The sequence below is a fragment of the Cherax quadricarinatus genome, chromosome 66 (assembly GCF_038502225.1).
Source record: "Cherax quadricarinatus isolate ZL_2023a chromosome 66, ASM3850222v1, whole genome shotgun sequence".
Lineage (NCBI taxonomy): Eukaryota > Metazoa > Arthropoda > Malacostraca > Decapoda > Parastacidae > Cherax > Cherax quadricarinatus.
This window is the reverse complement of record NC_091357.1, coordinates 17,615,093-17,628,181: the sequence shown is the minus strand read 5'-3', so window position 1 is coordinate 17,628,181 and position 13,089 is coordinate 17,615,093. Positions and strand designations below refer to the sequence as shown.

The window sequence follows — 13,089 nt, the reverse complement described above, 5'->3', positions numbered from 1 at the left end:
TTTGAAATTAGCATATTTTTTAATTTGCGTGAAATTGGCCAAATTGCCAATTTCTGACCACTTTATTGGGTAGTTGAAATTGGTAAATGGACAGTTTCTTGTACTCAATCAATAGAACAAATGGAATTCCAAAGAAATAGTTATGAGTTTGGTTGACTGGAACAATGGAATTTATCGAAAATAGGGCTCAAAGTGGGCGAAATCGCTGATTCGTAAATATCGCCGAGGTCATTAACTTTGCGAGAGTGTAATTCTGTAAGCTTTGTTTTCCATCAAATTTCGTACTTTTGGTGCCATTACCATCGGGAAAAGATTCTCTATCATTTCATAAGATTTTTTTTTTTTTTTTTTTTTTTTTCCAAATATTTTGCAACACCAGGAGACACCTCAGGATTTGGGGTTGTGACAGTCAAAGGGTTAATGATGGTGAATGTGCTTTTTTTTTATTTTCCCCACCTTGTCTTAGTTGGACTTGGCTATTGAGTTAAAAATGTATGCTGTATCAGTAAATAAATACTATATATGTATAGAGTATACCTAGGTAGTTGGTAGACAGCAACCGCCAAGGGAGGTACTACCGTCCTGCCAAGTGAGTGTAAAACCGGAGCCTGTACTTGTTTTACATGATGGTAGAATTTCTGGTGTCATTTCTCTGTCTCATAAACATGCAAGATTTCAGGTACGTCTTGCTACTTCTATTTACGCTTAGGTCACACTACACATACATGTACAAGCATATATATACACACCCTTCTGGGTTTTCTTTTATTTTCTTACTACTTCTTGTTTATTTCCTCTTACCTCCATGGGGAAGTGGAACAGAATTCTTACTCCGTAAACCATGCGTGTTGTAAGAGGCGACTAAAATGCCGGGGGCAAAGGGCGGGTAACCCCTTCTCCTGTATAAATTACTAAATTTAAAAAGAGAAACTTTCATTTTTCTTTTTGGGGCACCCTGCCTCGGTTTGACCAGTCCACAGGAAAAGTAAATGGGAGCTTTATTGTAGTGAAATATTTGATATACAATGTATAATAGTGTTGAAAGTTGCCAGAAGTACTGTACTTCAGGCTCACAGAACTTGTTTTTTCTTTATCTTTTTGGCAGCTTCTACCCGTTTTGTAAAGTGTGAGAAATGCCACCACTTCTTTGTTGTTTTGTCGGAGGCAGACTCTAAGCGGAAGAAAAAAGAAAAGAGAGATGATCAGAGGACCAGCTTTAGCCGTAGACCTCCGCCGCCCCCGAAGAAGGTTGGTACCATGATGATTTTATGTCAGTTTATTTCTTAAATTTTGTCTAATATGAACTACACTATAAATTCAACACTATTTTGTTATGTAAACAATAGAGGTAGGAGTATTCTGTGATTTTGAAAGATGAGGGATGGAAGGGAGTAGTTCTTGTTCTCAAAATAAAGAGCAGAGCAGCTACAGAACAGTGTCCCTCTTGTCAGTTACTGGCAAGATTCTTTTGACAATAATCTCGGAGTAAATGACAACATCTTTTGACTACCACTTGCTTCTTTGTGACTTTCATTATGGCTTCAGAAAAGGTTGCTCTGCTTCTGATCTGCTGTTTAACTTTTTCACTATGTGGCACCAGTTGCTGGATGAATCTAAGACCAGCTGTGTAGTATCATTGGACATTGCTGGCACTTCTGACTGAGTATAGCACCAGGAACTCTTGGCCAAACTGCAAGCACTAGGAGTCTGGCTCTGCACTTTGCCTCCATAGTTTTCGATGGGACAAAGTCAACAAGACACTGAATGGGTGCCAGTGTTCCACAGGGAAGTGTGCTTGGGCCATTGTTGTGGAATGCCTATTTCAGTTTCAATGACCTTTAACTCATCCCAGAATCCCATGCCTGTGCAGATGACTGTGCTCTGACATTTACTTATCCTAGAGAGGAAATACCAACTACTCTCAGGCTGTACCATTCTTCAGAACATCACTTAATCTGAGATTGTTCATTCCTGGAATGACTCAACTCTGAAACACGTTTGTACAGCAAAATAACATTGATGAAATTAAGTCAGTCGATCAAATTAAATCACTGTCCCACAGATGGTTTTGACTTCGTCTTGTTCCCTATTTGTATGTTTCATAATAAAGCTTTCAAATGAGCTGAAGTAGGTAATAGCTCTTAGCATGTAAATAAAGGTAGGAACTCATAACCTAACCCTACAAAAACATGTGTAAATAAAAATAACGGAGTAAGAGTGAGAAGATGGATGGATGGAAAGATGGATAGGGAGGAGGTAGTGTTATAGAGCAAGAGATAAGGGGGTTAGAAGAAAGAAAAGGTTTAGGATTTTTTCCTCATTTTATGGAAAATGTATACGCATTGTGTTTCAAATGGGGGTTAGAGCTCATGGTTTCTAAACTGAATTGTTATACTGTAATATAATCAAGCTATACCTAGTTAGCAATATAGGCCATTTTTATAAGCAAGCAGCTCTGCATTTGTAAGAGTAAGTAAAGAATTTGTATATTTATTAGCTTAACATATAAATAAAGTTCCTTATTTTTAATCTTCAGATCTTTGACTACTTGGACAAGCATGTTGTTGGTCAGGACCGAGCCAAGAAGGTGTTAAGTGTAGCTGTGTACAATCACTACAAACGTATCTACCATAATATACCACAGACCAAAACCGATCCTCTACACCTTGACTCAGCAACTATACCTCAGGGACTTACCAATAGGGGTAAGACTTGGTAATCTAGTATATGTGTTTGAAAAGGTTTGGTTTAGTACTTATCATTTAAATTAATTCTACAAAAATAACCTGTACATAGGAGAGAGGAGCTTACAATGACATTTCCGTCTGACTTGGACCATTTACAAAGTCACACTAACAGAAAGGAGAGGAGGAGGGAGTATATATAGGCCAGCACTACCTCTCTTGTCCCATCCGTGTCTGCTGGCCTGTATATACTCCCTCCTTCTCTCCTTTCTGTTAGTGTGATTTTGTAAGTGGTCCAAGTCGGACCGAAACGTTGTCATAAGCTCCTCTCTCCTATGTGCGGGTTATTTGTGATTTGTTCCAGTCATGGTATTGTGCCTTTGTGTTATTTAAGTTAGTTCTTCCAGGACTAACCCTGATATGCCTTTGTTGGCAGTGGCTAGAGAAGCCAAAGTGCCAGGCTCTGCCACCTGATTATGATCTTCATTCTTGAGAGTCAAGATCCCAGTTCACCAGTCATTTGAACTTGGGATGCTATGATATGCAGTCCAGTGCATCCTGTGGCACAAGATTTAGGAGGGACATACTCTTCTCCACACCTGCATAAGGACATGGAGTTCTGTGGATGCTTTAGCCATGTTGGGGTCCTTCATTGATAGGGAAGGAGTGCCTTCGTGCTGGTGAAGGGCTCGTCATCTGAGGAATTGGAACTACCCTTCCCTTATTAGGGTAAATTGATTGCCTCCCATTCTCCAAGCACTGTATGACCCCCTGTGGGTTTAATGCTTTCCCATAAATATTATTATAATAACAGCAATAATAAGAATAAGAAGAAGAAATTGTCAAAGTGGAAAGTCTGAATGTGCATGGATGTTGTGCAAATGATAAGAAAGAGATGATTGTGGATGTTATGAATGAGAAGAAGCTGGATGTCCTGGCTTTAAGTGAAACAAAGCTGAAGGGGGTGGGAGAGTTTCAGTGGAGAGGAATAAATGGGATTAGGTCAGGGGTTTCAAATAGAGTTAGAGCTAAAGAAGGAGTAGCAATAGTGTTGAAGGATAAGTTATGGCAGGAAAAGAGGGACTATAAATGTATTAATTCAAGGAAAATAAAGGTTGGATGTGAAAAGTGGGTTATAGTAAGTGTATATGCACCTGGAGAAGAGAAGTGTAGAGGTGAGAGAGAGATTTTGGGAAATGTTGAGTGAATGCATGGGGAGTTTTGAACCAAGTGTGAGAGTAATGGCGGTTGGGGATTTCACTGCTAAAGTGGGTAAAAATGTTATGGAGGGAGTAGTAGGTAAATTTGGGGTGCCAGGGGTAAATGAAAGTGTGGAGCCTTTAATTGAGCTATGTGTAGAAAGAGGTTTGGTAATAAGTAATACATATTTTATGAAGAAGAGGATAAATAAAATACAAGGTATGATATAGCACGTAATGAAAGTAGCTTGTTAGATTATGTATTGGTGGATAAAAGGTTGATGGGTAAGCTCCAGGATGTAAACGTTTATAGAGGGGCAACTGATATATTGGATCATTATTTAGTTGTAGCTACAGTTAGAGTAAGAGGTAGACTGGAAAAGAGGAAAATGGCAACAACAAGCAAGAGGGAGGTGAAAGTGTATAAACTAAGGGAGGAGGAAGTTCAGGTGAGATATAAGCAACTATTGGCTGAAAGGTGGGCTGGTGCAAGTATGAGTAGTGGGGGGGTTGAAGAGGGTTGGAATAGTTTAAAAAATGCAGTATTAGAATGTGGGGCAGAAGTTTGTGGTTATAGGAGGGTGGGTGCAGGAGGAAGGAGGAGTGATTGGTGGAATGATGAAGTAAAGGGTATGATAAAAGAGAAAAAGTTAGCTTATGAGAGGTTTTTACAAAGCAGAGGTGTTATAAGAAGAGTAGAGTATATGGAGAGTAAAAGAAAGATGAAGAGAGTGGTGAGAGAGTGCAAAAGGTGAGCAGATGATAGAGTGGGAGAGGCACTGTCAAGAAATTTTAATGAAAATAAGAAAAAATTTTGGAGTGAATTAAACAAGTTAAGAAAGCCTAGAGAACGAATGGATTTGTCAGTTAAAAACAGAGTAGGGGAGATGGTAGGTGGGGAGATGGAGGTTTTGGGTAGATGGCGAGAACATTTTGAGGAACTTTTAAATGTCGACGAAGAAAGGGAAGCGGTAATTTCATGCACTGGCCAGGGAGGTGTACCATCTTTTAGGAGTGAAGAACAATATGTGAGTATGGGGGAGGTGCGTGAGGCATTACGTAGAATGAAAGGGGGTAAACCAGCCGGAACTGACGGGATAGTGACAGAAATGTTAAAAGCAGGGGGAAATATAGTGTTGGAGTGGTTGTTATTTTTGTTTAATAAATGTATGAAAGAGGGGAAGGTACCTAGGGATTGGCAGAGAGCATGTATAGTCCCTTTATATAAAGGAAAAGGGGACAAAAGAGATTGTAGAAATTATAGAGGAATAAGTTTACTGAGTATACCAGGAAAAGTGTATAGTAGGGTTATAATTGAAAGAATTAGGGGTAGGACAGAATGTAGGATTGCGGACAAGCAAGGAGGTTTCAGAGTGGGTAGGGGATGTGTAGATCAAGTGTTTACATTGAAGCATATATGTGAACAGTATTTAGATAAAGGTAGGGAAGTTTTTTTTTGCATTTATGGATTTAGAAAAGGCATATGATAGTGGATAGGGAAGCAATGTGCCAGATGTTGCAAGTATATGGAATAGGTGGTAAGTTACTAAATGCTGTAAAGAGTTTTTATGAGGATAGTGAGGCTCAGGTTAGGGTGTGTAGAAGAGAGGGAGACTACTTCCCAGTAAAAGTAGGTCTTAGACAGGGATGTGTAATGTCACCATGGTTGTTTAATATATTTATAGATGGGGTTGTAAAAGAAGTAAATGCTAGGGTGTTTGGGAGAGGGGTAGGATTAAATTAAGGGGAATCAAATACAAAATGGGAATTGACACAGTTGCTTTTTGCTTATGATACTGTGCTCATGGGATATTCTAAAGAAAAATTGCAAAGGTTAGTGGACGAATTTGGGAGTGTGTGTAAGGTAAAAAGTTGAAAGTGAACATAGAAAAGAGTAAGGTGATGAGGGTATCAAATGATTTAAAGAAAATTTGGATATCAAATTGGGGAGGAGTATGGAAGAAGTGAATGTTTTCAGATACTTGGGAGTTGACCTGTCGGTGGATGGATTTATGAAGGATGAGGTTAATCATAGAATTGATGAGGGAAAAAAAGGTGAGCGGTGCGTTGAGGTATATGTGGAGACAAAAAACTTTATCTATGGAGGCAAAGAAGGGAATGTATGAAAGTATAGTAGTACCAATACTCTTATATGGGTGTGAAGCTTGGGTTGTGAATGTTGCATCGAGGAGGCAGTGGAGATGTCCTGTCTAAGGGCAATGTGTGGTGTAAATATTATGCAGAAAATTCGGAGTGTGGAAATTAGGAAAAGATGTGGAGTAATAAAAGTATTAGTCAGAGGGCTGAAGAGAGGTTGTTGAGGTGGTTTGGTCATTTAGAGAGAATGGATCAAAGTAGAATGACATGGAGAGCGTATAAATCTGTAGGGGAAGGAAGGCAGGGTAGGGGTTGTCCTCGAAAAGGTTGGAAGAAAGGGGTAAGGGAGGTTTTGTGGACGAGGGGCTTGGATTTCCAGCAGGTGTGCATGAGTGTGTTCAATAGGAGTGAATGGAGACGAATTGTATTTGGGACCTGACGATCTGTTGGAGTGTGAGCAGGGTAATATTTAGTGAAGGGATTCAGGGAAACCGGTTATTTTCATATAGTCGGACTTGAGTCCTGGAAATGGGAAGTACAATGCCTGCACTCTAAAGGAGGGGTTTGGGATATTAGCAATTGGAGGGAAATGTTGTGTATCTTTATACGTATATGCTTCTAAACTGTTGTATTCTGAGCACCTCTGCAAAAACAGTGATAATGTGTGAGTAAGGTGAAAGTGTTGAATGATGATGAAAGTATTTTCTTTTTGGGGATTTTCTTTCTTTTTTGGGTCACCCTGCCTCGGTGGGAGACGGCCAACTTGTTAAAAAAAAAAAACATAACAGCAACAGGGGATTCTAAAGAAAAGTTGCTAAGGTTAGTGGATGAGTTTTGGGAGGGTGTGTAAAGGTAAAAAGTTGAAAGTGAACATAGATAAGAGTAAGGTGATGACTTTATCAAACGATTTAGATAAAGGAAAATTGGATATCACATTGGAGGGTGGGAGTATGGAAGAAGTGAATGTTTTCAGATGTTTGGGAGTTGACTTGCCAGCAGATGGGTTTATGAAGGATGAGGTTAACCATAGAATTGATGAAGGAAAAAAGGCGAGTGGTGCATTGAGATGGCATGTCTAAGGGCAATATTTGATGTAAGTACTATTATGCAGAGAATTCGTAGTGTGGAAGTTAGGAGGAGATGTGGAGTTACTAAAGGTATTTCTCAGAGGGCTGAAGAGGGGCTGTTGAAGTTGTTTGGTCATTTAGAGAGAATGGAGCAAAGTAGAATGACTTGGAGATGTAAAATCTGTAGGGAAAGGAAGGCAGGGTAGGGGTTGTCCCCAAAAAGGCTGGAGGGACGGGGTAAAGAAGGTTTTGTGGGCGAGGGGCTTGGACTTCCAGCAAGTGTGCATGAGTGTCTTAGGAGTGAATGGAGATGAATGGTTTTTGGGACCTGCCGAGCTGTTGGAGTGTGAGCAGGGTGATATTTTGTGGAGAGATTCAGGGAAACCAGTTAGCTGGACTTGAATCCTGGAAATGGGAAGTACAATGCCAATATCCCAAACTGGGGTTTGTGATATTGGCAGTTTGGAGGGACGTCTAAGCTGTCATATCTGAGCGCCTCTGCAAAAATAGTGATTATGTATGATTGATGGTGAAAGTGTTGAATGATGAAAGTTTCTTTTTTTTTTTCTTTCTCTTTGGGTCACCCTGCCTTGGTGGGAAATGGCTGACATGTTAAAAGAAAAAATAGCAGCAGGAGATACAAGAACAAAAAACAAATGTCTTTTAATGGACTTGCTGTTGGAGTGTGAGCAGGGTAAATTTCATGATTTGTTTCAGGAAAATTGGTTAGCCAGACTTGAGTCCTGGAAGTAAGAAGGGCAGTGCTACACCCTGAAAGAGGGTGGGGATGTTGGAGTCATGGGTTAATCTGATTGTGATGTCAGCGCTCTTCCGAAAAGACGGCAGTCGAGTTAATGTGTTATTCTTTAGGTCACCTTACCTCAGTGGGAGATGAGTTAATAATACTAGCAGCCTTCTGGGAAATGGGAGGTCCAGTTGGTCAAACCAAGCTGTACAAGGTTTGGCATGAAGTGAATGACCCCTCCTTTCACAAGAATCATTTCTAAAAAATGATTTTGCAAATTAAGGATAAGGTGCTCACTTCTTGCTCACAGCCATTTACCCCTTTCTCTGTAGCTTGACCCATCATAGAAGGTACCATGATACTGTTGAAGGCTTTTGATCTGAGAAATTAAACCTTTGATTAAACCTGGACTCCCCTTCCTTGGATTGAACCTGGATTTTGCTTCCTTGGATTGAACCTGAACTCCTCTTCCTTGGATTAAACCTGATTGCCTTCCCTTTGATTGAACCTGATTACCTCCCATTCCTCCAGGTGCTGTATGACCCCTTTCAGGTTAAGTGCTCCCTACTTCCCTCCATTAATGTGGGCCACAGGCTTTGACACATATTTTGATGGTTTGTTTGTGGTCAGTGGAGATTTCATTATTGCCACGGTACTTGTATGGGAACTTTGGGAAAATTTTATGTCTTGTTTTATTAAAGTTAATCAGTTGAATGTTTTTATTTAATTGTGAGTATTTATCATTTTATCTTATGCATGTTGTTGTGATTTATTTGTATTATGAATAGTTAATTTTGGTTTGTGGGTGTATGTACTCCTTTTATTGATGAACACTGAATGACTTATTAATCCAAGCACTCTGTAAACCTTAACTTCTTTCCTCAACCTAATTTAATATATGCACTTTGGAATCTTTTTCTTTTTGATTGAAGATATACAGTTCGATGCATGATTTGGTCACCCTTATGCCTGATGTTTGACATGATACTACCTGTACATTGCACATACTAACATTGGTGGTATCCTTTGATGATTTGTTTTCTATAAGAATATCCTCAAGACCTCATGGGAAGAGTTGGCTTAATGCAGATGTAGCTGCTTTTAGTCACTAAATGCCTTGTAGGAACAAAGAATTCCCTGTGCTGGTTTGAAGTTAATTGCCACAGTTGCCACTGCAGGCATATGGAATACTAGGAAAAATGGATGTTGGATAAGTAAATATGCACTATACACATAGAAGAGTAGTGAGAAAATATCACAGAAGTCATTGAAAACAGTTGTGCAAGGTAAGACAAATAGTACACTTTTGCTGTTTGAGTGCAATAGCCAAAGATAATCAACTTTTTGAGAGACTAGCTCAACCCTGCAAGAGGACTTTCATCATTGAATGAGCTAACCCATTGTATTATTTATATATTGCAAAATGGTGTTTGATGCATTTAACCCGTAAATGGTCCAAGCAGATCTACGTTCACGTGTACTGCTACAAAAGTAGATCTAAGTTTTTTTACATATTTTCAAATATAACAAAAAAAGTAGATCAAAGCTTTTTTACACATTTTCAAATGTAGAAAAACAAAAAGATCTACTTTTTTTACATACTTTCAAATGTTGAAAAAACGTATATATACGTTTGGACCGTTTACGGGTTAATAAAAAACATTTAGGGTTACATAGGTATATAACATATAACAGTCATTATTGGCAATGATAGCAAAAAGCAATATTAAGTAAAAATATTTTGATACAATTGCAACTTTTGAGTTATATTTTGCTACATTTATTACTCAGCTTGTTTTACTTAGTAACTACATTATTTGCTTGTGTACTTTTTATTATTGTCAGCTTAGCATCTAACACTAAGCTTTTATTCATTGCTGCTAGAAATTGGGACATTAGGTATGTGTCCAGTATGTATTATTCTTAAAACAGGCTATTTTAATCTAAGGCAGATGGCCCAAACAAAAAAAAAATCACATTCTTTCTAGTTGTCTTTCCTGAATTAAGCTTATACTCCAAATAGAGCATTCATTTTTTTTACATAATGTATTACTGTGTCAATTTCTACATTATTGACAGTGCCAAACATTATATAATTCTTCCAGGTTAGCCTAGGTTAGGCTAACCTAACATTAAATAACTTATATTTACATATATGTAGTTGAAAATACCAGTTAAACAATAAGAACAAAATTGTAATTATAGATTTCAATACAAGGAAATAACGTTGATAGCAATTGAGACTGGAGTAGTAAACAAAATATCAACAAAATTCCTCGATACAGTGACATGTTTTTAATGAATCGGCACAATTAAACAGATGACTTAAGCAAGGAAAGGTAACATAGTGTCAGTACTGATCCAGATTTAGCAATTGCTAAGCAAAAAGAATGCCATACAGGTGCAAGTAAATAACTACTGTCAGTGAATAAATAAATTAACAAATAATTACTGTAAATACCAGTATTGAAAAGTAAATAAATGAATAGAAGTTACAGGCTTCCCACCTTCATTATGGGCAATTATCTTAATTTTCATCTCCTTAATTTGCATCATTGTAAAGTCAAAATATCGTAAGCCAAACCATTATAAGTCGAGGAGAACCTATCTGTAAATCATCTAAACTCGCTAATTGATCTTGTTACATATGTTGGAAATAACATAAATTGCATGCTATGATTTAAAGAGGCTTGATTGCATTAAAAACATTAAAAGAAAATGATCTAATAACAGTATTTTAGAGAAAGAAAAATGGAATAAAATATTATAAATGACAGATATAGACAAATTACTATATTGAGTGCTCTGCAGTTTGCATGAAAACAAAAACAAACACTTCATTCCAAATTAGGTTAAATAGTTTTACAGTAAAGACTGGAATAATGCGTAATGCTGGAGGGTTTCCAGAGACCTACTCGGGATTCAGAGATGCCAGAATATACCAGGGGAATATGGAGCCAAATCTTTTATTCAGGTTTGTAATAGTCGAACTAAATGTTGAAGACAGAATCAGGACAATCAAGAATGATGAAAAAATAAAATTGGATGAGATGCATTAGCTACTAAATATAGAGTTCCATGTCTGTTTACACTAGAGGATACATCAGCTGAAGCAGATTGAATCTATGCCAGGAAAATGAAATTGAGCTCCTTAAAATATCCAGAAATGACATGAAGTAACTTCTGTCCTATTGGGTATTGACAAAAAAAAAAAAAAAGTAACATGACCTGACAGGATATCATAATAGATTAACAAAATTAGCAGAACAGTTATGATGTCACCTCTGGAAATCAAGAGATCTTACTAAGGGTAAATTGATAAACATGGCTAACATTGTGCCACTACAATATTTTCAAATAGCTACCAAGAAAGGACCCTTAAACTACAGGCTTGAATCATAGACAAGCACTCTGGTACTTTGTGTGCTGTTGCTTTCATTTTTTGTGACAGGCTTTAAATAGACTAGCAAGCCAGATGAATTTCATAGATTGAGAAGTATACCTGTGATCTAAAAGTGGAATAGGGATTGTTTAGTACAGTGGGCCAACATTGAAATTGATGCCCTTCAAGGTGAGTGACTTAATTCTAGTGAAAGGCTCTTGATTAAAGGAATTGAAGCCATCTTCTTCCCTAGATCAAACCTGATTATCTCCTATTCAGAGTGCTATATGATTACTACTAATGTAATATTTCTCCATGAATATAAATAATAATGGACTGATATCTATATTCTTTGGAAAAGACAGCTAGAGAGTGGCATGATTAAGTCTCTTTAGGTCAGCCTCCTTGAATGGGTAATGGCCAGTGGCTGAATAAAAAGATAAGTGTACAGAGTATTTTAGTATAGAAACTAGTTCTTAATCCTGGTCACTTGAGCTAAAAGAAATGCTGAGGTTTTCTGAGTTACAGAAGTTAAAAACATTCATAGTTAATAAGGAAATGCCAGCTTGGCTATCCAAGTTGGCCCTGGGTGTTAAGAGTAAAAGATGGTTTGTGGTCATAATTTGTGGAGGGGTGGTGATATGTTGCCATTTTTGAGCTATAGTATCGGCATACCTCTGGCAAGACTGTGATGGATTAAGTGATGATAAAAGTTTTCGGGTCACTCTGCCTTAGTGGGAAATGGCTGATGTGTTAAAAAAAGGTAAAATAGCCTATCACAGCCCTGTGACTTCAGCAAGAGTTCTGGGTTTCAACATGCTCTGCATGTTCTGCGATTCATGAGTTTAAGCTGCTAATATTCATATTGTTATACTATTCACTGTAGTGTGGAATTTCATTTTTTCAGCTTAGGTTATTTTTGTATTAAAATATTAACCTGCAAATATTTCAGGACTAATTTAAGATAGTATTTATTCATGATAAGCATTGCTGCAGCATGTTGTTTGTCTCGTCTGAAATTCAGAAATGTCTTACCTATGTTAATTGTTTTTCTGTCAGATTTGCTGCACATTGCGGGCATCAGCCAGAGCCATGCATTAGGAGTCACTGGTTACCAGAATACAGACCAACACCAGCACTTGCAACAGCAAGACCCTCAGCAACAAATGGAGCAGCAGCAGCAGCAAAAGCAGCAGTCAAAACGGCCCATGTCCAGTAACTCCCATGGTTCTGACATCCTTGATGCAACCACTCACAATTTAAGACTAGAGAAGAGTAACATCCTGCTTCTTGGCCCCACTGGATCAGGTATAGTGGATGTTCATTACATAAATGGGGAAAAAATTCTTTATAAATGGATTCTTGTCTTAGGGTACTAGTAGTAATGTTACACTTCAGATCATTCTTATACTCCAGCATACAGAGAAGTCTAAACTGAATGAACTTTGTTTCTGAGGGGAAGTAGTTTACATTATTTTTCTTTGTAACCTTCTGCTGGCCAGAAGACAGTACAGTAGAGAATCCTTTATCTGCCAGAGTGTTTAAAAAAACAAAAACACAGTTTTGTGTTACAGGTAGTTTTCAAGAACATGTGTACCACATATGAGGGTATACTGATATATGTATACACATGTTCCATGTAGTAACAATGAGTATGATGCAAGTCCAAAAATGCTGGTTAAAAATAATAATGACAATTGCTCTTTGAATCAGCATGTTCATGCTAGGTGGCTGTTTTCCAAATACAGTAGAACCCCTGTATGCGCAGGGGATACATTCCAAGACCTACTGTGGGTACCCAAAACCGCGGATAGTAGCAAACCCTATATTTAAGTAATTTTTCTTTTATTGAAAGTTTAATTGATAAATTACACAAAATTAGTCGAAAATTAGCACTTTTTCACTGATGGGAAGC

General features: G+C 37.9%; 1 protein-coding gene across 2 annotated transcripts in view; it reads left to right on the top strand.

The window, feature by feature from the left end:
* ClpX (Caseinolytic protease chaperone subunit) overlaps window positions 1-13,089 on the top strand; it is a 62,188-nt gene that overhangs the window by 16,606 nt on the left and 32,493 nt on the right. For both annotated transcript variants that reach the window (XM_070099142.1, XM_070099143.1), the window contains exons 4-6: window positions 1,106-1,248; window positions 2,537-2,705; window positions 12,234-12,482. In XM_070099142.1, the coding sequence (XP_069955243.1) occupies window positions 1,106-1,248; window positions 2,537-2,705; window positions 12,234-12,482 (561 nt within the window). The remainder of the gene's footprint in view (window positions 1-1,105; window positions 1,249-2,536; window positions 2,706-12,233; window positions 12,483-13,089) is intronic.